Source organism: Scardinius erythrophthalmus (assembly GCF_964197995.2).
Source record: "Scardinius erythrophthalmus genome assembly, chromosome: 1".
In the NCBI taxonomy this organism is placed as follows: Eukaryota; Metazoa; Chordata; class Actinopteri; order Cypriniformes; family Leuciscidae; genus Scardinius; species Scardinius erythrophthalmus.
The window spans coordinates 30,241,320-30,262,559 of NC_138221.1; the positions used below are offsets into that span (position 1 = coordinate 30,241,320).

General features: G+C 34.7%; 2 protein-coding genes across 3 annotated transcripts; both read right to left on the reverse strand.

Moving 5' to 3' along the window:
* Positions 1-283: 283 nt before the first annotated feature.
* mif4gdb (MIF4G domain containing b) lies at positions 284-5,986 on the reverse strand. 2 transcript variants are annotated; one of them, XM_081358716.1, is made up of 6 exons: positions 5,880-5,986; positions 4,750-4,841; positions 4,560-4,669; positions 4,273-4,446; positions 4,053-4,145; positions 284-1,726 (listed from the first exon to the last, which is right to left on the reverse strand). In XM_081358716.1, exons 2-6 carry the CDS (start codon positions 4,838-4,840, stop codon positions 1,499-1,501), a joined length of 696 nt encoding a protein of 231 aa, XP_081214842.1. In that variant the 5' UTR covers position 4,841; positions 5,880-5,986; the 3' UTR covers positions 284-1,498. The 2 variants fall into 2 exon arrangements, with proteins under 2 accessions (XP_081214842.1, XP_081214843.1); XM_081358717.1 differs by having other exon boundaries at positions 4,273-4,428; positions 5,880-5,967.
* A 2,526-nt stretch (positions 5,987-8,512) lies between these two features.
* LOC308703343 (uncharacterized protein) lies at positions 8,513-20,119 on the reverse strand. Its single transcript, XM_081386756.1, has 16 exons — positions 19,948-20,119; positions 18,926-19,276; positions 18,469-18,825; positions 17,685-17,774; positions 17,505-17,591; positions 17,227-17,319; positions 16,987-17,055; positions 16,613-16,705; positions 16,047-16,199; positions 15,294-15,377; positions 14,865-14,957; positions 13,985-14,068; positions 10,917-11,006; positions 10,747-10,845; positions 10,239-10,264; positions 8,513-9,987 (listed from the first exon to the last, which is right to left on the reverse strand). Exons 1-16 carry the CDS (start codon positions 20,036-20,038, stop codon positions 9,847-9,849), a joined length of 2,001 nt encoding a protein of 666 aa, XP_081242882.1. The 5' UTR covers positions 20,039-20,119; the 3' UTR covers positions 8,513-9,846.
* Between the last annotated feature and the right edge of the window lie 1,121 nt (positions 20,120-21,240).

Below are 21,240 nucleotides of genomic sequence, written 5' to 3' on the forward strand. Positions count from 1 at the left end.
TTGTATATTTAAGTTCAGTAATTTCACTTAAATGGCAATGAAAATTACCTATTAATTGCCATTTAAGTGAAATTACTGAACTTAAATATACGAGCTTGATAAAAATGAACATTCTAGAAGAAAATGTCAGATGGCACTTAGAGGCTTTTGCATCTGAACTCTTCATATAATATATAATATATATATATATATATATATATATATATATATATATATCAAAAAAGCTGAACAGGAGCTTATTTTTATACTTTCAAATAGAGTATTTTGGCATATCACCTGTATTCATGTTAACATTTTAATCCAGTGGATCTTCATCATATAGAAATTATGCAAAATAGGGAAAAATATTGTAACTGTACAAATTATTGAAACATACTGCAACACTTTATTCCTTCATCCAGCGCCTGCTTAAGTTGTAAGATATACATCCATTCTTCTTTTCATAGTATGAAAATATTATCCCTAAAGGAAACATTGTATTTAAATGTTGTGACTATTATAAACTGTTTTTGGTGTATTATAAATGTTTTTTCACTGATTTAAATTAAGATCTATTTCAAAACATAAATATATAGTTCATTTAAAGTAATCCTGCACTATACAATAAAAAATAGCTTTTCCTTGAGATGAATATAATTATTTAGCAACAATTGGTTAGAAAATCAAACAACTAAAATTAAATATATTGCTGTTAAAACCATCTACAATGAAGAAAAATTTCACCTCTAATGTTATGATTATAGCCCTTTGTGTTTTCTTTGACACACACACAAAAATATTAATAAATCATGACTGTATTGCTGAACTCCATTCACTTTCAAACTCAGTAATCAAACAAATGTTTGAAGATCTGTGACTGATGATCACTAAAGGAGCCATATTTGTAAAAAAAAAAAAAGAAGAAGAAAAAATTCACTTTGGCTAGAACTAATTTTTTTCCAGAAACTGGAGTTAGAGGAGTGTTGCTTAACCATGAACGAACTGCATTGCTGCACATTAATAGTTTGCCCTAGGGAATGCTGGGGCATTAACATATCTCTGTAACATTAACACATGAACTACATTTTGCAGACAGGTCGTGTTGTCTGGCTCCTTCACATCAGGATTTAAAGTCAACATGAAACAAAATCAGATCCTATTTCAGTAATTCGATATTTACATGAAAAGCAGGATATTCAACTAAACAAAAATGTGTGTAAAAATTTAATAATGTGGATAAATAACACAAGGAGGAATGTGTATTAAGAAAGTAAATAAGATCAATTTTGAATTCATGTTGACTTTAAAAATGGTCATCAAAAGACCAAAACTCTCCTAACCAAGTAAAACCGCCACCAAAACCCACAACTGCTTCTAACTTAGACCAGTCTTCAATCCTCAAACCTTCTGAATCACCCAGCCTTCATCAAAGGTCATTATAAAAATAAAACCTCCACTCCTGGTTCCTTTCGAATGCTATTTCTTCTTCTGTGTTTCTCTGTCCTGACAGGTGGAGGCGTCAGTCCGTGACTTCGCTGTAGTAGTATTTCTGCGCCGTGTCGCTGAGAGTCCAGCCTCCCGCTCGAAACTCCAGGATCTCCAGCAGGAGCAGGCGACCCATGGAGCTCAGGTCCTCCTGCAGGAGAAACCCGTCCCTCAGCAGATTGAACAGCTCATCCATCAGCGGCGCGGTCATCTTCTCCAGCTGATCTCCAATACGATGCAGCTGCAACACCAGACAGTCCACCTGAGAGAGAGAGAGAGGGAGGGAAGAGAGAGAGAGAGAGAGAGAGAGAGAGAGAGAGAGAAGAGAGAGAGAGAGAGAGAGAGAGAGAGAGAGAGAGAGAGAGAGAGAGAGAGAGAGAGAGAGAGAGAGAGAGAGAGAGAGAGAGAGAGAGAGAGAGAGAGAGAGAGAGAGAGAGAGAGAGAGAGAGAGAGAGAGAGAGAGAGAGAGAGAGAGAGAGAGAGAGAGAGAGTGAGAGAGAGAGAGAGAGAGAGAGAGAGAGAGAGAGAGAGAGAGAGAGAGAGAGAGAGAGAGAGAGAGAGAGAGATCTTTGAGTAAGATCAAATATTGCTAAACCAACAGATGAATGATGGAGAGCTGATAAATATTTCTGGTATCTGAACAATTAAATAATAGGGTGTAACAATACCCTCATGTCACAATTCGATACATATGACGATACTGAACTCACAATACAGTATTATTGCGATACTCCAAGACTGATAAAAGGTTAACAAAAAATGTACCGTTGATTAAAATGGAAAATTTGGTATTACATTAAGGGATGAATAGGCCTGGACTTGGTGCTGGTAACTCAATGCACAGGAAAATAGTGACACCAGAATAAAAATATTCATGATTCTGAAGCTGAAAATACAGAATTATTTTAGACGAATATGTGGTCACTCTGTCACTGACCAGATATATTTAAAATAAGAACTTCTGTAGACGTATGACAGAAATAAAGTTGCACTGGTTAGTAATGTAGGACATTTTTACTGGTAACATCAGACATTTGGCATTATCAGGACCCACACATATTACCCTATTGCATTATTATACATTATATCCAACATCATATATAGTAGTTTAATGTAGTACCGACACCAAAACTCTGTAAATGTAAAAAAAAATTCCCACAGTAATTTTTATTTTGGGTGAACTATACACAATACATATTGTCACTATCCACGATACATATTTTTGTATTGCGATATATTGTGACACGATATATTGTTACACCCCTATTAAATAATATAGATATTAAAAGAAAAACATCAGTTTGTACTGGCCAGTGAATAGAAACCAAAGATCCACAAGAGCTGAAGTGTATGAGAAAACTGATCAAATAATATAATAATATATGAGCCAAGCACCACAGTAGAAACAATTTACTGAATTTATGTGCCTTAAAAAAACAAATGTTTTGATCTAATGGCATATGCTTAAATTCATACACAAAATAAATTGTGCCTATGCATGACATTTTTTACAAAACTAATAGTGAAATTTTATTTAATTTGTGAATAGTGAAAACCGAAAAAAAAAAAAGTTTTGATAATTGAATTTAGGTAATTTAGGAAACTGATTATGATGTTCATATACATATTACAAGTGACATGTCGCTTTGGATAAAAGCGTCTGCTAAATGATTAAATGTAAATGATAAATTAAACCAGGCATAGTAATGTTTTTCAGCAACTAGCCTCCTCTTGATACAGTCAAACCAAAAATTATTCAGACACCAGATATAATTTTTGATATTTTTGTACTAGTGGGTGCAGGACACTATAGTTCATATATGTAAGTAAGGATAGCAAAATAAAATAAACTGTGACATATTATACCCAAAAATTATTCATACAGTGACTACCAGTAAAATTTATGACCAAATATTATTCAGACACTTTGACTTGACCATGTTTTGCTGAAGTGTTTTTTCTTTAATTGCTAATGCAACCTTTTTACACACAGACTGAACTAAATGAAGCATTGCTTGATAGTTTGTTGACCTAAATTGGTATTATCTAAGTGTGTAGTTAAATTTAACAGTTGACAGATATTCAACATAATTCATCTGTGAGACAGTCTAACAGAAGGATGGACAAACCCAGTGAAACATCAACTGATTTGATAACTCTGAGTTCTTGTCATATTTTATTACCATATTCTAAGCTATAGCGAATAAACTGTGATAATGTGAGAAATGTTGAAGGTGTCTGAATGAATTTTGGTTTGACTATTTGAGCTGAACAAATTTTACAAACGGTTGCGTTGGCATTATTTGTTTGCCACGGTGAAGTGTGTCGACACTGCTGACCTGTTCATCTGTCGCAGCTTATCCACGTTGTGTTCATGAAATAGACACTGAAACGGTCAAAGCGTGTCATCGGAGAAGAGCAAATTAAGCGTCACTATTGATGATTATGACTCTCCAAAACTATTTTAAAACTTTTTTTTTTTGCAATTTCATTAGAATATCTTGGGTTTCCGAAAGTCAGTGCATCACTATTCACTTATTGAGCTGATCCATTTCAGTCAAACTCCAGTAATAATGTTCAAGATTCACCTCCTCCTCATTCTTCAGGGCGTCAGATTGAGCCAGTCTAAACAAACAGTCATAGACAGGAGGAACCAGGGCCATCATGGGCATGTTGTTCACCTGCAGTCCACACAATAAAGTAAAAACTTACTCATATGAACTTATACATGCATTTATTTAAATAAGAGTTACCTTCTTACTTCTTACTCTGTGATTTTCAGGATTAAAACCAAAGGCAACTGTTCACCTTGAGGTAGTCGAAGATGTTGCAGATGAAGGACACGAGGCAAACCCACTCCTGAGTGGATCTCTTCCGCGTCTCTTCCCGGGCTTTAAACTCCTGCTGCAGGCGGTTCAACAGGTTACGCCGAAACACGCTCCCGTTGCTCTGTTTGGCCTCGGCCTGAATCGAGCGAGTCAACTGCTTACAAGTCAGTCCTAACAAACTACAAGCTAAAGGTTTATTGAAGACAATGCAACATGCAAACTGATAATCATACTGTATTAAAGTTTACATGTGGTGCATTTGTTCACCTGCACAATAGTGTAACAGATGCGTCCCGCCTCCCTGCTGAAGATCTGGTCCTTCAGAGACTGATCCACTATTACACTGGACACTTTCTCCAGGTCAACTGAACCTGGGTCTGACAAGTAAAAAAGGCCTTTTATTGAGCCGAACCGTAAAACAGGTCATGCAAAACTGCTGCATATCAAACATAATGACCTTTCAAAGCCGTTTTGAGGAGTTTCTGAGTCTCCAAATCAAACGACTGGATCTTGTAATCTTCTTTAGACGAGTTCTCCATTTTCTCCATTCTAACAGGATGGAAAGAGAGTCAATCAATTGATCAGTCAATCAATAACTGACCTTCGGGCACACGAGATCCGGTTTACTGCCATAGCAAATATCTGAAGCAATGCACAATTAGTCTGAAACTGCAATGAGAAAGAAGTTGAAGTTGAGCTACAATAAAAGACCAGAAACAATCATGTTATAGAAAACTATCAGCAACACTTATATAGTCAACCTCTCCTGTCTGCAACATCTCAAAAAAATTGCCTAAAATCATAACCAAAGTGTAAAAATAAGGCTCAAATATAGTATATCTCAAAGTGAGAAAAATGCCCCAGATGTGGGGGGTAGCCTAATTGGTTATCAGTAGATAATGTTTATTTAATTCTAGTTATGGGTCAAAACCATAGTGACCTAGTTGCCAGACACATGTATTTGCTGGCTTAGAAGTGGGTTTTGTTGAATGTGAAACTAATATGAAGTGATTTTATGAGAAATACGTTCTCAGACCAATAGCACATTATTGTCATTGTGCTGTGGTGAAACAGATCATGTGTGAAATATGTGGCGTCATCCGTCTGACTTTGAAAGGGAATCAGGGCAGCTTGTGTGTTAAAGGGATAAAGGGATTAGGACAGCCGGGCAAACACCATTGGCTTCACACTTTCAACAGGCACACAACAACTTCATGATAAACTGCTGATCCAAATAACAAGTGGTGGAATCAATTGCAACTGTAACTTTACTTCCACATGCTATCGACATCTGTAGTGAAGGAGGATTTGTGAAGAAATACTTCACAGTTTTGTTTAGTTAGCTAGATACGACCACATGTACGTCTAAACTACTCAAAAGTCATAACAACGGCTCAATAAGGCAGAAAAACATAGTTTAAAAACAACAACAGACACTCGCGAGCATTCATTCAACACCGTTCAAACCAGCGTGACGAGCGGATATCAAATTGTAAACAACACTAGTAATACACATTTTCATATTAAAAAATGTGGTTTTGGGGAGGGCTATTGCATGTTCATACGCACATAAAAAAAACAACTTACTTTAAAAACCTGAGAAGCAAACACGTAAATGTTTTCACATATCTCAGTCCTCGCTTCTTCTCCTGCGGTCAGTCTCCGTCCCGTAAACGAATCTACCAACCAGCTGTGTAGACTTATGAATATTAATTACGCATCGTGACGTTGACTCAGTTGACCAAACTGATTGGCTGAAATGATACTTTAATATTTATTACGAGGTCTGCCCTATTTTTTACAGTCTATGGGTCTGCCACATTGGAGGCGTTTGTGCAGCCATAATTCACATGCTCATTGCTCAAACATATGTTTATTAAAACGAAAACATTTCTAATGAAACATATTTGTTATAGGCTACATTCTATTATGCAATTTGCATAATGTAAAACAGGATAATTTCCTTAAAAGAACCTTGAAAGTTTTCCGAATGGTATTGATTGGTCATTATTATTGTTGTATTTTTTTGTTTGTGTTTTACCTTTCGCTATTTATGCTACAAATTGTCAGTGGACTCCCCCCGCCACTCGCACGATAACGTGCACGAGCTTCAGGCACGTTCTCGTACGAATATTTAGTAAACAGCGACCTCTAGTCACTGACTTCGGCACGGCAGCATCTTTTGCCATCGGTTCACAGTGAGTGGTGAGCTGATATGCGATCGAATCGTTCAGTCCGAATGCGAACTGTTCGGAGCACTTCATTACAGCATTGCAAAAAACAGACAGTTTGCAAACACAACTTATCTTCTTAATCTCCTGCATCTGACAGAGATGATGCTGTCCCACGAAAAGCTGAGGAGAATTCCTGCATTGTGATGTGAACAAATGCACAACCTGTCGTTGGTTTGTAGGCTAATCATTTTCAGGGGGAAAATAAATGTCATTTTCATTTTGATGGTGATTAGAGACATGCTCTCATCACCATCACTGTCTGTATTGTTGTACTATTTTTTTTGTTTTGTTTTTCTACATTACATTATAGCCTACGTTGAAATTTCTTAAGTAACCATGTGTAGCTTATATTTGCAACCGAACCATGCAATGTTCTTTGGAGTAGCAAGTTTTGTCTACTTAGGCCTATTCACACATATTAGAGACATACACTGATCTGATCAGTCAATCCACAGATAAAGATGCTTATCTGAATCTGAAGGACTGTGTCAGGACAGGATCATTCCAGCTCACATCAGATCAGATACAATAATATAATAATAATAATGGCATAATACATTAGAAACACAATACTCTTCATAAATCCTATAGCACACTGCTTTGCAGTGGTTGATCTGATATCTCATTTCAGGAAATGACACAAACCACAGCAACCAAACCAAAAGCAAAGCGAGATTGCAAAGCAGAAACCAGTTTTTGTCTTGAATAACTCAAGGTCAGGTGAATTGAAACTACTGGATTAGCTTCTTGTTACAGTGGCTTTATGGTCATCCTTAACATGAGTAAAATACAGCCAAGACAAACATTGATTTGTCTCTGAAGGAATTCACATTCATGTAAAGGCAGATTGTAATTTCTCACAAAGCGTTTATTTGTAACTTAGAGAGTCACTCTGAAATGTACTCAAGAGATAACATTTTGCAGGTCAGACACTGAGAACATTTAAACCCACCGGCAACTATAGTTGCCGCAGTGAATAGTTGTAATTTTCTTTTGTAAGTATTTTTCTAGATGTTATCCTTGTTCTATGTCTCAATGACATGCAAACAAACAACCAAATAAAGGAGTAAAAAAAAAAAAAAAAAAAAAAAAAATTATTCACTTGCTTCCTGTCCCATGAGGCTGTCAACTTCCTACCCCTACTTCCAGGAAGCAGGGCGAAGGCAAACCCTCCCAAAGAAAGGTCATTTTCATGTTACTAATAAGTATTTTTTTTCTAGAATCATGCAAACAAAACAAATCTTACAAGAAATATATAGTTTTTTGTATACTTAGTCAAAAGTCCAAATGGCAGCTATAGTTGCCGGTGGGCAAATGCCTTGTAAGTACATATCTCAGAGACCCCAGGCATCAAAATGTAATTTTGTAACTATATATATATATATATATATATATATATATATATATATATATATATATATATATATATATATATATATATATATATATATATATTAACAAATGTAATTTTACTCCGTTTATTAATGTTTTTACTCCACATTTGGACATTTTTACTCCATCAAATTTATATAAAAAATTATAAAAAATATATATTTTTAAATAGGTTTTTATAAAAAAAGAAAAAAAGAAAGAACATTTTAAATTTACCTTATAAAAGGCCCACATTTTCAAATTTCATTCATGGGGATAACATGGATAATTTGACATGATTTAGTGTAAGATTTTTTGCCCATATTTTGGGAAATGCAGTTTTAAAAGTAAAAAAAATAAGTAAATAAATCACTTTAACCAGTAGATGGCTGCAGAGCTCTAAACGTACTAAACGTTTAAAACTAAAAGACATCTTTTCACAAGTTCTTCCAGTTAGATTAATATCTACAAATTATGAAATCACAATTATAACAATAGAAGTTACTTTTAGTTTAGCAGTTTTTGTACCAAAAAAAAAAAAAAAATCAGTTTTTCAATAATGTTAATTATGATTAGAATCAAACCTGATCAGGATGTTACAAAGAGAAAAGTTGGAGTCTTTAGAGTTCATCATTTATTTCAAACATCCATTTTCCATTCTATTGTTTCTGATTTTGAGGATGAATTTTGTCCATTGACAAAATTAATTTGATTTAACATTATTGAAAAACAGATTTTTTTTCCAGTACAAAATATGCCTAAACTTTGACAAAAAGTAACTTTTATTGTTATAATTGTGATTTCATAATATGTAGATATGAATACAACTGGAAAACCTTGTGAAAAGATGTATTTCAGTTAGTCAAATAGTAAATAGTGGAGCTCTGCAGCCATCTACTGGTTAAAGTGATAATTTGTTACTTTTAAAACTGCATTTACCAAAAGATGGGCAAAAATCTTACACTAAACCATGTCAAATTATCCATGTGTGTTTTCATATTCAAGAGATTATAAGATAGATGCAGCTTTTTTTGGATTCACATCAAATGTTCTTCAACTTTTATACATAATAAATTTGTTTATGAATAAAGATTGATCTGTTGAAAGCAGTTATTTTGAGATAGATGCCAAATGTTCTCAAATGTAAAACAAAATTCTTCATCCTCAAAATTATTTATCCAGTTTACAGAATGAGATTTACAGTAACATCATGTATAATATAGCAGGAGCCAATGTTTACAGGTATGACAGTAAAAATGTCAATGAACAAAAATAACAGGTCATATTGTTGGCATCACATGTATTAACTTTTCAGCTTATTCTATCCAAGAACTCCAACAATTTTATAAAGACATATCAGCAAAAGCAAAATAATTCAGTGTTATAAATAAGATAAAGCAAAACAATGAATTATTACAATAATAATACTTAATGATAATGAAATAATAATAACAAAATGTAGGCATTTATACAACAAGACCTAGTTTATAGACATAGGTAAAGGGATTTTCTCCTCATTACATATACTTTGTAGTGTTCACAGTGTGCATATTTTAATAGGCTATGGTACAGTAACTGTAGCGATAGTCATAGTCAAGGTTGAAAGTTTAAAGATTATTCAGATACTTTTTCTCTTTCAAAGTATAGAATCTTTGCCTGTAATCTTTTTAAGACACTAATTCTGACTCAGCGTTGCATGGAAACCATAAACATACTGCAGTACCAATGGCACATCATCGCCAAGGTCATGGGTTCGATTTCCAGAGAAAGCAAGAACTGATAAGAATGTAAAAATGTGTACCTTGAAATGTAAGTCGCTTTGGATAAAAGCGTCTGCCAAAACGCATAAATATAAAATGTAAAAAAAAAAAAAAGTATGTCCATCCCTAACCTTGATAATAGGCTGATGTGTAACAGTCTGTCAGCAGAAATATTTCATGAACCCTATGCTATGAGCTGATCTGCTCCTCTTGCTCCTCACAGTTCCCAGCTTCTTCTCCCAGAGTTCCCATTTCACTGAATTCTCCTGTCCTCTGGTTCACTTCTATAATGATGTACTCAGGAGCAGGAATCCCTTTAGAATCTGCTGACTTTAGAATTCAGAATAAATATATATATATATATATATATATATATATATATATATATATATATATATATATATATATATATATATATATATATATATATATATATATATATTAAACAGTATCAGCCATTATTGATTTTGGGTAATTTATCACATACATTTTAACTTTGTTTACATTCAATCTCAGTGTATTCAAAAATGGTGTATCAATGTAACCTAATTCTTATTTAATACATATATACACACACTCACCTGAGACTGTGTGCTGTCAGGTTTCCCTGAGATGTGGGAGAGGGAAAGAGTTTATAATTAGTTACAATTGATCAGTCTCAGATAAAGCACAGAGGCACCAAATGCAAAAGCCAGAATAATGGATGATTTCTATTTTTGCAGGCTCTCGGGTCTTATTTTCTTTTAGAGAACACTGTAGGAATGTACAGTACAAGATGTGTTGATCTCAATGTGAGTGTACAGATTAGAATCATTTCAACCTTCAAATTCATCATTATAGACCTTTTGTTCCTAGTAAATAACCTCCACAAACATGGACAAAACGAGAAGCATGTCACATATCAGATGTCACAAATGTCACAAATTAGAAAAAAATAAAAGCAATTTATCATTTAGGAGCAAGAACAACAAATATTAGATAGAAGAGAAAGAAAAATCTTTATTTATGTGAAACCTACACATTAGATAATTTCACACACTGATAGCATGATAGTACAGACTGCTAAAGTCAATTCCAGTTCATACTCACAGTGTGCAAGCATGGATAAAATCAGCAGTGGTACAGTAAACAGCCACTCAGACGGAAAGACAACGACTCTCAAATCTCCCACCCGACGTTCACCATTAACTGTGGATGGAGATTCATTTTTAACAAACAGTATATGTTTTGATAATGAAATGATGGCCGTGTCAACTCACCTGCAGTCATTATCACTTCTGTCATGAGTGCAACAGAGTTCACGAAAACAAGACCAGCTGATCCACACAGGAACAATATTTTATGAAGATCTGTAGAGCAAAGTTAAATATAATAAATATAAAAATAAAAAGTTGTAATAAATAAAAATGTGTATATATATATGCTCTTTATAAAATGAAATGCCTGTATTGCATTTCCTGTCCAAATAATGGAATTAACTTATGATAATCTTCAGTATCTATTTTGCTTGTAAAATGAAATTAGTGCTGCAGTGTCATATGAGTAAATGGCACAAACATGCACTAGATAGATGTACTGAACCACTGTGTCACATTTTGTGTTTGTTGTGTTATATCTTATCTTTCATAGAAATGCTTCAAAAAAACTTCAACCGGTAAAAATGCATTACAATGCATATTCACTGCAGAGTTTACTTTTTTTCTCAGATGTGTAGTTCATTAAAGGGACACTTCACCCATTTGCATTAAGCTTTGCATTGTTAGAAACCCAGTCATACTATTGAATGGTCGTGCAACACTCTTTCATTTTTCCCTGATACGGGAGAAATCTGTTATTTATCTCTTACACTTCCTCCTACAATGACGCAAAAATCGTCATTTTGCGTCATTGTAGGAGGAAGTGTAAGAGGGGGGGATTTCTGTTGAGACTACAGACACTCGTTCCTCATCTCTCCCAGGGGGCGGGACCCGCTCACGCTACAGACCTATTACAGATCAGTGGGTGGGACTTTACTCTCTGAAACTGAAAGCAATATCCTCCATCTTGTTTGAAGCTAAGCTAACAGGCGCTGTGGAGACAGATGTACAGTTATGACAATAGCGGAGGAGAGTGCTCAATATGATATAGAGGAAGAGGATTTCGGAAGTCGGATGCTTGAATCAGGTGTTTATGGCTACCTTTACAGGCCGCATTATAGCGAAGAGCAGCCGAGGCAGAAGACCTGCCTGCCGTGGACGAGGAGCCCGGACTGGCTCGAGTTAGGGCGGACTGATGGCGCCGGTGATCTCACTATGCAGCTACGAACCGCTACGAACACAGAGATAGAGTCCGTCTGCGGCAAAGAATTTCAACGATGACAATTTCTCCTGGACGAAATCTCTGAATCAGACGAGGACACGGACGTTTGTGTTGTGAACAAGTTTCCTAGTTTCGCACCGCATATGTTCTGACTGAACATCCAGGTACCATGCAATAATTCACCTTTTCGAAAGAAATACAAATGAGGAGTAATGCACTAATGAGTTCGCCAACTAACTAGACATTTTGTGTGAATGTGAAATGAATTTCAAGCTCTGGTGGTAGCTAGCCTTGTAGACGGAAGAGTGATTTCTCTTATAGGCAGATATGCGCTTTCTGGATTAGTGGGAGTGGCTTGCGGAGCTGTGCAATGTGGTGCATTGTGGGAGTTGTTGTCTTTCATACAAATGCGTCCTGAAGTTATTTTTTGTCTTTTCTCGGTCACAAAGGCACCAAATTCAAAATTTCTTTTACATTTCGACTACATATATGACCCACTTTAAATAAAAAACAATGTTCAAATGGGTGAAATGCCCCTTTAAGGAATTCACACTTCGGAGTTGGATTGACAGGCGATCTGACCAATCATAACGCTGCATATGCCATTTTGTCTGACAAACAAACCTGACAGGGGAGTTAGTTGATTAACATCAGGGGACTTACACTCACAAAAAAATTGTGTCTAAAAATAAGATTTATGTATTTGAATTGCATAACAAATTCCCATGCATTTGGATTACATAGTTTTAACATAAACCAATCAATAATCTGAATGTGATTCATATTTTTAAGTCATATCTAAATGAAACAGATAAGATTTATGTAATTGTATTAATAAACTGAATGTGATTTATATTTGTCAGTCGTATGTAAATGAAACAGGTAAGATTTATGTAATAGTACACAGAAAAACACCCATGTTAAATTAACACTGCTCAGTGTTCATATGTGTGCACACTACAGAGGTAAAGGGTGTTGAAGTTAATGAGATAATTAACTGATGATTGAGCATTAATTATGAACACCTGCTGTTAACAAGCAGAATCACTGAAGGAAAGAGAAACACAACTGACTTCAGCCACAGCCTTAGATGAAATCAAATGAAGAGAAAAGAAGACATTAAATCTGTGAAGATCTCAGCAGAGGAGGATTAAACAACTCCACAAACAGCATTACCACAGCTTTAACTCTGTAGTGTGCACACATATGAACACTGAGCAGTGTTAATTTAACATGGGTGTTTTTCTGTGTACTATTACATAAATCTTACCTGTTTCATTTACATATGACTGACAAATATAAATCACATTCAGTTTATTAATACAATTACATAAATCTTATCTGTTTCATTTAGATATGACTTAAAAATATGAATCACATCCAGGAGTATTGATTGGTTTATGTTAAAACTATGTAATCCAAATGCATGGGAATTTGTTATGCAATTTAAATACATAAATCTTATTTTTAGACACAATTTTTTTGTGAGTGTAACCTTGAAAAATGGTGTATTGGCATCATCTCATGATTGAATCAACATAACGTTTGATGTTCATTCATGTTTATTTCATGCTAACTAGTAAAAAGAGAAAGAGATGATTGGTTGACGTGTATTGGTTGAACTGAGGCGCAACAGTGGTCTGTCACGACACATTAAAGAGCCGCAAAATGGTATTCATGGTTTGTTTGAATTCCTTAAAAAATGACATAATTTGAAAGCTGAGAATTTGTTGCATATGAAAAGCAACCTGGTCTTTCTTGTGTATATATATCTTGTGTTTCCATGTCCTCTTTGCTGAGTGAGAACATGATGTGTGGCGTGAGAGCAGCATGACTTATCAGACGTAGCAACGGGGACTGTCTTTGCTATGGGTCAATTGTGAATATGTGTACGAGTTTGAAATTTCAATAGCAATTCTTAATGGCAACAGTCAGACACTCATCCAGACCTAAAGCTTTGTTGATGAGAATGAAGCAGGAGGACGGAAAAACAACACATGAAGAAGAAAGAAAATGATCGATACTTTACTCAGATAATGGACTGGAACTTCAGAAAATGTGAGCACCCACAATGCTTGAAGAATTCCTGCTACACAGACGAGTCCTGCACCCTCTGTCAATTAAAGATCAAGTCTTTAATAAAAAAGCGGCAAAGACTTATTTATTGGCCATGTTTAATAGAAATAACTAACTTGCTTAATATATTATAAAGCCAATGTTAAAAATGAACTTTTAGCAAAGACAGGTGTAGCCTACACTTAGGCCCTGTTTAGAGTAGACCTGGTATTTTGTTTGATCGGATCACAAGTAGACGAGGGAGACACGTTTACACCTGGTGTTTTAATCTGTCTCTTTTGTCCACTTTTGACCACTTTTGTCCTGATTTCTTCGAGAGGAAGGTCTATGGGCGTGTAACGAACACAATAAGCTCACGCAATTTACATATTGATGGAGATGATGGAAAAACGTATAGAAAGCATCAGCTTTATCTGACAGCCACAAGACCAGCACAACACTGAGTGTGTGTTAGAAATCAGAAATGGTGAGAGAACAATTGTGCTTGGTGCGTTTTTTGTCTTCAAACCAAACTTGGATCTTCAGCCAATAAAGTTTAAATCCCGTCTGTTTAGCGCACTTCCCGTAATGTTTACACATTAAGTCAGTCGCGGAAAGTAGACTGTCTTGAACACATTTGACCACATGAGCGTTTACACTAAGAAAGCAATCCGGTCTAATGCATTTTTAACTTTGGAAGGTGTTGAAAGTGGATAAACTCAAAAGGTTTTAGACCACTTTTACACCTGTATTTACCATCGTCCACTTGTGATCTGATCGAACAAAACACCAAGTGTAAACAGGCCTTAGATACTTTTTACAAACATTTATAATTATTAGAAATATATTCATACCTTTTTCATTTCTCAAGAGCATAATGTAAAAATACATCATCGATCCACTCATCAAAATCATCATTAACCATGTGAATTTATATAGACAAAGACCTAAAAAGATTAAAGAAACAGTGAAAACATACCACAACTTTCAATAAAACCAAAAACTGTGACTGCCATAATTCAGATTAGCCTTTTGAAACAGCTGATATATAATGGAAACACTGAGTTTCCATTGAGGACCACTACTACCTTTTTATTGATGCAGAGTGCGGAGATACAGAACCAGCTCTGACACTTTAATGTGTACATTCAACAGTATAAAAAAAATAAAAAAAATAATGATATACGTGATATGCATATATCTAATCCTTTATCATATATATATATATCTACGTATTTATTTTCGTAGTCATAAAAGAGCAGGATATAATGTCTCATACTTACAGCATCGATCTATCCTTCTGTTGATCGTTCCGTCACAAAAGTAATACATCCCAGGAAGTATTGGAAGAACTGTAATGATAAACACTAAAAAAGACAGAGATAGGTAGAGATTTTCAATTAATTAATCTCAAGAAAATGTAATGGGATTACAGAACAGGGCATTGTCCACTGAGACACCACACTTAAATCATGTTTATCAGGCATTTTGTGAGACACAAGTGAATAGGGAAATAAATTACATATCAAAATTCCTATGAAATATGAGATATTATTATAAAAATATTGCCAACTATTACACCCATTATTACACTTGATTTCATTACATGTTGCTCCAAGAAAGTATTAATTTGCAAATATAGATACATTGCGAAACTAATTTATAGGCATATTACCCACATATTGCATAAAGTAAAATGGTAAATCAATTCATTCCATTAGATATTTAATAACGTAGTTGGGAATCATCTTTAAACAAAGGTTGTTGTTTTTTTTTTTAATCCTGAAACCTAAAAATTGATTGGCAAATGAAAAACAAACAAACATTATTTTTGCCTATACATGTAATTTCAGTCCTGATGTCCTCCACAGAGGGCATAGCATACAATTTTTAATAAAATATCATTTTTCAAAAATGTTTTTTCTCCCTTTTGTTTCTTATGCTTTAAACAATGTAATGACAGGAAAAAAATACTAAAAACAAACAAACAAAAAAACTGGTTAATCACTTAATTTCTCAAAAGTGTTCTTGCTTACCATAACCGGAGGCAAAACGAGTGTAGAGCAGAAGGGCGAGCGGCAATGAAGGCAGCAATGAAAAGCTACAAGCTGCTACAAGTGGCTGAACTTTACTGTACACCCTTCTGCATAACTTTCCAGAGCATGACAGCATCTTCTCTTTAGTTAATTCTATACAAAAACAAATAAATAAAAACAAATGTGAATTCAATTCAATAGCAATGAATCTAAATCTAAAAATCCTTCACTTACTGCATTTCACTAATAAGAAAATGTCCTAGAGAAATATGTTTTACCTCACCATCGTTTGAATGTCAGTTTTGAACTAATGTCAAATAATATGGACATAAAACTCCAAGACCAATGCTGAAAAATACATTTTTAATCAGAAGTGGTTGTGTAAATGATGGCAAAATTAATTTTAAGAGCTGATATATGCTAATTTTACTAGATTGTACTGAGATTACTGAATTTTTTTCTATAAAAATGCTAATGCTAAAAATGCTAAATGCTAAAAAAACTGTTAATGTTGTGTTTTCAACTGTGCATTTAAAGCAAGCTGAGGATGTTGGATAACCACTCACGTATGATGAAGAGGAGACACATCAGGGCAAGTGTACAAAAGAAGACTGTTATGATAACAGTGTCGATGTCTTTGGAATGTTCAGCTAAAAGGACTGACACAGACATATATTATTCATTTAAACACTGGAGAAAGAACTTGGCGGATGAACAATAACAAATACACTACTTCTGTATTACAGCAGACAAAAACTAAATTATTGTCAGAAAATTAGGTGCAATTACAAAACAGAGAATATAAGGGGCTTTATATAAGAAAAGCTGTTATTTTACACTGTTGTGTAATGATTAGAATATTATTATTATGGTAGATATTACATTTTGAGACCAAAAGTTTTTACTTCACCATTACAATAATCATTGTGGATTTACCTACCTGAAAACATTACTGCCATAAATGCAGCATGATCAGCATGTGGAGTCATAATATACTTCAGAATTTTATCTGCAAAAAAAAAAGAGAAAAGAATAGAAAAAATAATGTAAAGCACTAAAACAGCATTAAAACAAATGTAATTTTTCGATTAATCCTTTTCAGTAAGAGAAATGTAAATAAATCTTAGTAGACACATATATTATGTGAGTGTTATGTAGTATTTGATTTAAAAAAACCAACCTGGAACAGCTGTGGCTAATGGTGTAACCCAAAATGACCTCAGAGGTCTCAGAATATAGAGCATACAGCAACAGACAGTCTCATACAAAGAACCTGAAACACATTATTTCTGTGATGAAAAAATCATGAAGACAGTGAAGCAAGTCTGACAGACCATTTGTACAGTCCTTCTAAAACAATTAAAAGATACTGTATATTAACAGAACTTAATTAATTGTGATGTCTATGTTGTAATGTGAATGTAATAGATCTTAGATAAAACAGTTCTGATGAATTACCTTCAATAACATGCCAGATGATTGAAGCCAACAGCATAGTAATATTCAGGCAAATGAAAAGAGAAACTTGAAGATACAGCCTTGTGTCTACAGTGAGTGGAAAGATGCATACCAATTCCAGTAAGAAATTAAAAATGAATTATACATTTTGTGAAGCCTGTTGAAGCCTAAAATACATACCTCCATTTTGTGGTCTGAAGCAAAAAAGCAGAGCGGATCCAGATGCAATAATACAGAGAATCAACACCGTTATGTGATCAACAGAGAAACCTGTGAAACACAGACATCAGTTACACAACCGCATTATGTGACACTGTAAGCAACTAAACAGCTAAATGGAATAGGGGTAAGATTACGATTAGGGTTCTATTAAGAAAGTTTGTAGGGCAATGGTTCTCACTGTTTTTTTTTCTTCAGGACCCAAGCCTACATTGAGCATTTCTTTTATTGATCAAGTAATGGTACCCCCAAAGGGACCAGGTGAAGAAAAGAAAAAAAAAAAGAGACAAAAAATACGGTCAATGCTTAGGCTTTCTCTCGCAAAATATTTCAAAAGCATTTAAATATATTTTTTCCTCCCATATCATATTTTCCATCTCTTTAGGGGCTCTGTACCTCTGTAATAAACAATTTCCAAAATTATTGATTGTACAAAATATAAACAAAAATTCAACCCTTTATAACTATAATGTGACATGTAACAAAATTTTTAAATCAACTTAACTGTATTATTATTACCACAAAATGCATAGGCCCATTAAATGTTGGCATGTTTTACCATACACAGGCTACAGGTTTATCTAATTTTGCCTTTCTAAACTATTGTTTAAGGGTTCCTGTAACATTAGGTGTGTGTGATCAGTTCCTTTAGTTCTATGTATAACCACTACTTCAAAGAGAATAAAATATTTAAAAACACAACTTTTCAGGTTTACATTGTTTTCTGATTTATCTGTCGACTCACCCAGTCTCTCCAGTACTACAGTTGCATTGGCTGAAAGTCCTCCAGTAAACACTTCACACATGTAAACTCCTTTGTCCTCAGTTCTGACACTCTTCAGTCTGAGAGAGAAGTTTCCTTTGGGGATTTCATCAGTGAAGAACTCAACTCTGTCTCTGTATCGCTCATCTGATGAATCTGGAAAAGTCTCATTGTTTTGATAGAGCAGAACCAGAATATCTTCATCTTCATCTGTTTTCCTCCATGAAACCTCTTCAATGTGTTCAGGTTTGATGTGAGAGTCTACAGAGCAGTTCAGAGTGACGTCCTCACCCACAGACGCAGATGTGGAGCGACTTGATCCTGAGACCAGCAGACGCTCTGAAAGAAAGAAGTGTTACAGAATAAAATATTACATACATTCAAAAGCCTTGTTTTTGTTTTTAAACAAATGTATAGGGCTGACATGATTCACACTCACCAACATCTTTTATTTCAACTAAAGTTTTGTCAGCAGCCTGTTGACTGTAAACTTTACATCTGTAAACGCCTTTGTCTTCTGTTCTCAGATTGTCCAGACGGAGGGAGAAATTTCCATGCTGAATCTGATCAGTAAAGAAATGAGCTCTATCATGATAATCCTGCTGCTGGACCTCTGCTCGATTCTCACCATCTTCATACAGATGAACCAGAGTCTCTGAGTCTGTTCTTCTCCATACAACTCTCAGCTTATCCTTTACTAAAGGTGTCTCAACATAACAGGGCAAAACCACTGAACCTCCCAGGGGAGCAACCAGTGGACCAGAACCTCGAACATTAAACTCCAGGGTACCTGTTTTTTTGAGAGAAATAAATGAAAAATAAACTGTTATTATTTGAGAAATAATACTATGTCAGAGCTTTTAACACAACTAATTTAAATACAATTTATAAAAAAATATAATCAGGCTGTGAATTACTCGGGGGTTTAAAGAGTCTTTTTATTTGAACAAAATACACAAATTAACAAGACATAAAGTAAGAGACCAAATGACACACATGCAAGAAAACAAGACCCCACAAACAAACAGCAAGATATATAGCCTAGTTATAGTAGTGTATAAAGGTAGTTATAGTAAGATAACATAGTGTGATATAAATAATTATTTTTAATTACATTTTTCCGGTGATTAGTAATAATAAAAATAGTAGGTTAGTAGTAGCCTAGTAGGCTAGTAGTAGTTTAAAGGGTCTTTAAAAGTACGCTTGTGCGACACAAAAACAACTCTGCGTCAGACTTTCGCCTATTTCCGGAAATATCGACAGAAGACATTTAAACATTTAAAAGGCTAAATGTTATTTGTGGTCGTAATGTCGAGTCAAGTGAAGAGACGCTGTCACCACGGGGGAAAAAAAAACATTGTTTTTAAATAACCAGTTAGGCTACCAATTAGTTACCAAATACCTTTTTTTTTTCTGTTGCATTAAACATAGGCTAAATGTAGAGGACATAGGCTTACATACCATCAGATATCACGAAGATGAGCATCAAGATAGAGTGCAGAAAGTGCATCTTCAAATCTTTTCTGGCCAAACTCTCGTCATTTTTGTTCATATAAAGAAAAACAACTAATGGATCTCAGTGTCTCGTGAATGCGCTTTCGATTTTGCGCTTGTTGTTTACCTATAATGTGAGGAGGAAACGGAGAGAGAAAACACGATGCGGTTAGATAAAAAAAAAAAACATTGTGACAATCTGTCACGGGTGTAAATTGTAGGCCTATCTATGTAAGAGAAAACAATGAGCAACCGTTTTCAAGAAAGATTTAGGATGTTAGAAAGATTAAAAGCTCGTTAAATCCTTTTGTTTAGTTAGTGACACTTAAAATATTAATAAACTGATTAGTAGCCTACAAAAGAAAATAGCTATAAATAAATATAGTTCTTGATATAGTAATCTGGGATGATATTACACTGATAAAGAGTTACAAAATTGCAACTCATAGCCTATTAATAAGGATGAACTTTTGATTGATTTTATTGATTTTGATTGAAGTTTAGTGAACTGAAAAAAGTAGTGTAGTGCCATCTAGTGGTCAACAGAGGAATTTATAATAGAAGATCAAGTCTCATGGGAGAGCATCCTAAAACACAAGAAATTAAAATAGTGATATTATAGGTGCTGTGCAATTCTACATAATACATTTGAAAATGTATTTATTTATTTTACAGACGAATATTCTGCATTTACACTAATTACACTCGTGAAAAATTGAGATGGTCCTCACTGCAGAACACAAAATCCAGAAAAAAAACACCCCTAAACCTACCAATCTCCACCCCTTTAATCTGGATCCAACTCCGCCCCCTGGATCTCGTGTACTGCAGTGAGGTGCTACTAGAAAAAATGAGCATCATACTCTTATCAGCACTCTTATCAGCTTCATGTCTGCTGCTTTCACCTTATAGCCTACCTTACTAATGTCCTTTAGGTTTCCTGAGGCGGGACTGAATTCATTTAAGCAACATTAGATGCAGTCAGAGTCCAGAGTTTGGAATGATGCTGGACAAAAGCAGTGCAGCATCCAATGAGAATGTGAATAATGCCATAAAAAAACTGATAAGCTCAGAATGACTCTAACAATGTTTTTATGCTTGTGTCAACATGCTCAATAACTAGCCCGGTGTCAAATTTGAGTGGAGGAGAGATACAGAGAAGTTTCATGGAGTTCTTCACTGAAAATAAAGGCTGAGGAGGAGGTGTGGTAAAGTAATAATAGACAGATTCAGTTTCTGTCGTTTCATGTCCTTTACATC